The sequence below is a fragment of the Wasmannia auropunctata genome, unplaced genomic scaffold (genome assembly GCF_000956235.1).
Source record: "Wasmannia auropunctata unplaced genomic scaffold, wasmannia.A_1.0 LD266321.1, whole genome shotgun sequence".
NCBI classification, from domain to species: domain Eukaryota; kingdom Metazoa; phylum Arthropoda; class Insecta; order Hymenoptera; family Formicidae; genus Wasmannia; species Wasmannia auropunctata.
The window spans coordinates 1-739 of NW_012096569.1; the positions used below are offsets into that span (position 1 = coordinate 1).

Genomic DNA, 739 nt, shown 5'->3' on the forward strand with positions numbered 1-739 from the left:
TCAAATCATGGATTATAAAATGAATTGAAATAGATATTGGCCTTTGTGGAAAAAAATCCCTCGTAATTAAATTGTATTGTTCTATAAAGCATTTCTATAAAGGCCAATCCATTTCAATCCATTTCAATTAAAAAGATATATATTTTACCCCATTTTCGTTTACTGGGTTTGTAATAAAAATCTACAGGTAACGATTCGTTGCTTTCGCAGACGTGTCGCGGTGGGCGAAAACGTGCCGCGTGTGCGGGATTTTGGCACCTAATCACTGCGGCAGATGTAAAGTCGTCAATTATTGCTGCCGCGTGCATCAAGTGTACGACTGGAAGAATGGACACAAAAACGCGTGCGGCACCGAGGCGACGAACGGCAACGGTTTCCTGTTTCCCGAATACGAGATCGTGATCGAGAGGGACGACACCGCGACGGAAAGGGTCGAGCGGAACGATCCCAGCGGCGAGCAGACGGAAATGGAGAAGTACAATGCGATGATACAGGACGGCAAAGCTGGAACGTTTCAGAACGAAGACGTCAACGACGACTTGCTGCAGATGGCTAATGACGAGAAGGACGAGACATTCGCAGAGTTTCGTACGAAAATAGACAGTTATCCAGATCAGATTCTGAGGTATCACAAGTGTCAATAACCAACAATAATTTGATGTTTTTTTTCTCTGTACTTCCCTTTTTCCATCTAGACATTTTACGGCCGGTTATTCAATTATATATTCTTACATTCAAA

General features: G+C 42.9%; 1 protein-coding gene across 1 annotated transcript; it reads left to right on the top strand.

The window, feature by feature from the left end:
* Window positions 1-210: 210 nt before the first annotated feature.
* On the top strand, window positions 211-694 carry LOC105462294 (programmed cell death protein 2-like; the record flags this gene model as incomplete). The annotated part of the gene is made up of 1 exon (XM_011708818.1): window positions 211-694. A coding segment is annotated over one exon (434 nt), but the record flags the coding sequence as incomplete, so codon positions are not given.
* Between the last annotated feature and the right edge of the window lie 45 nt (window positions 695-739).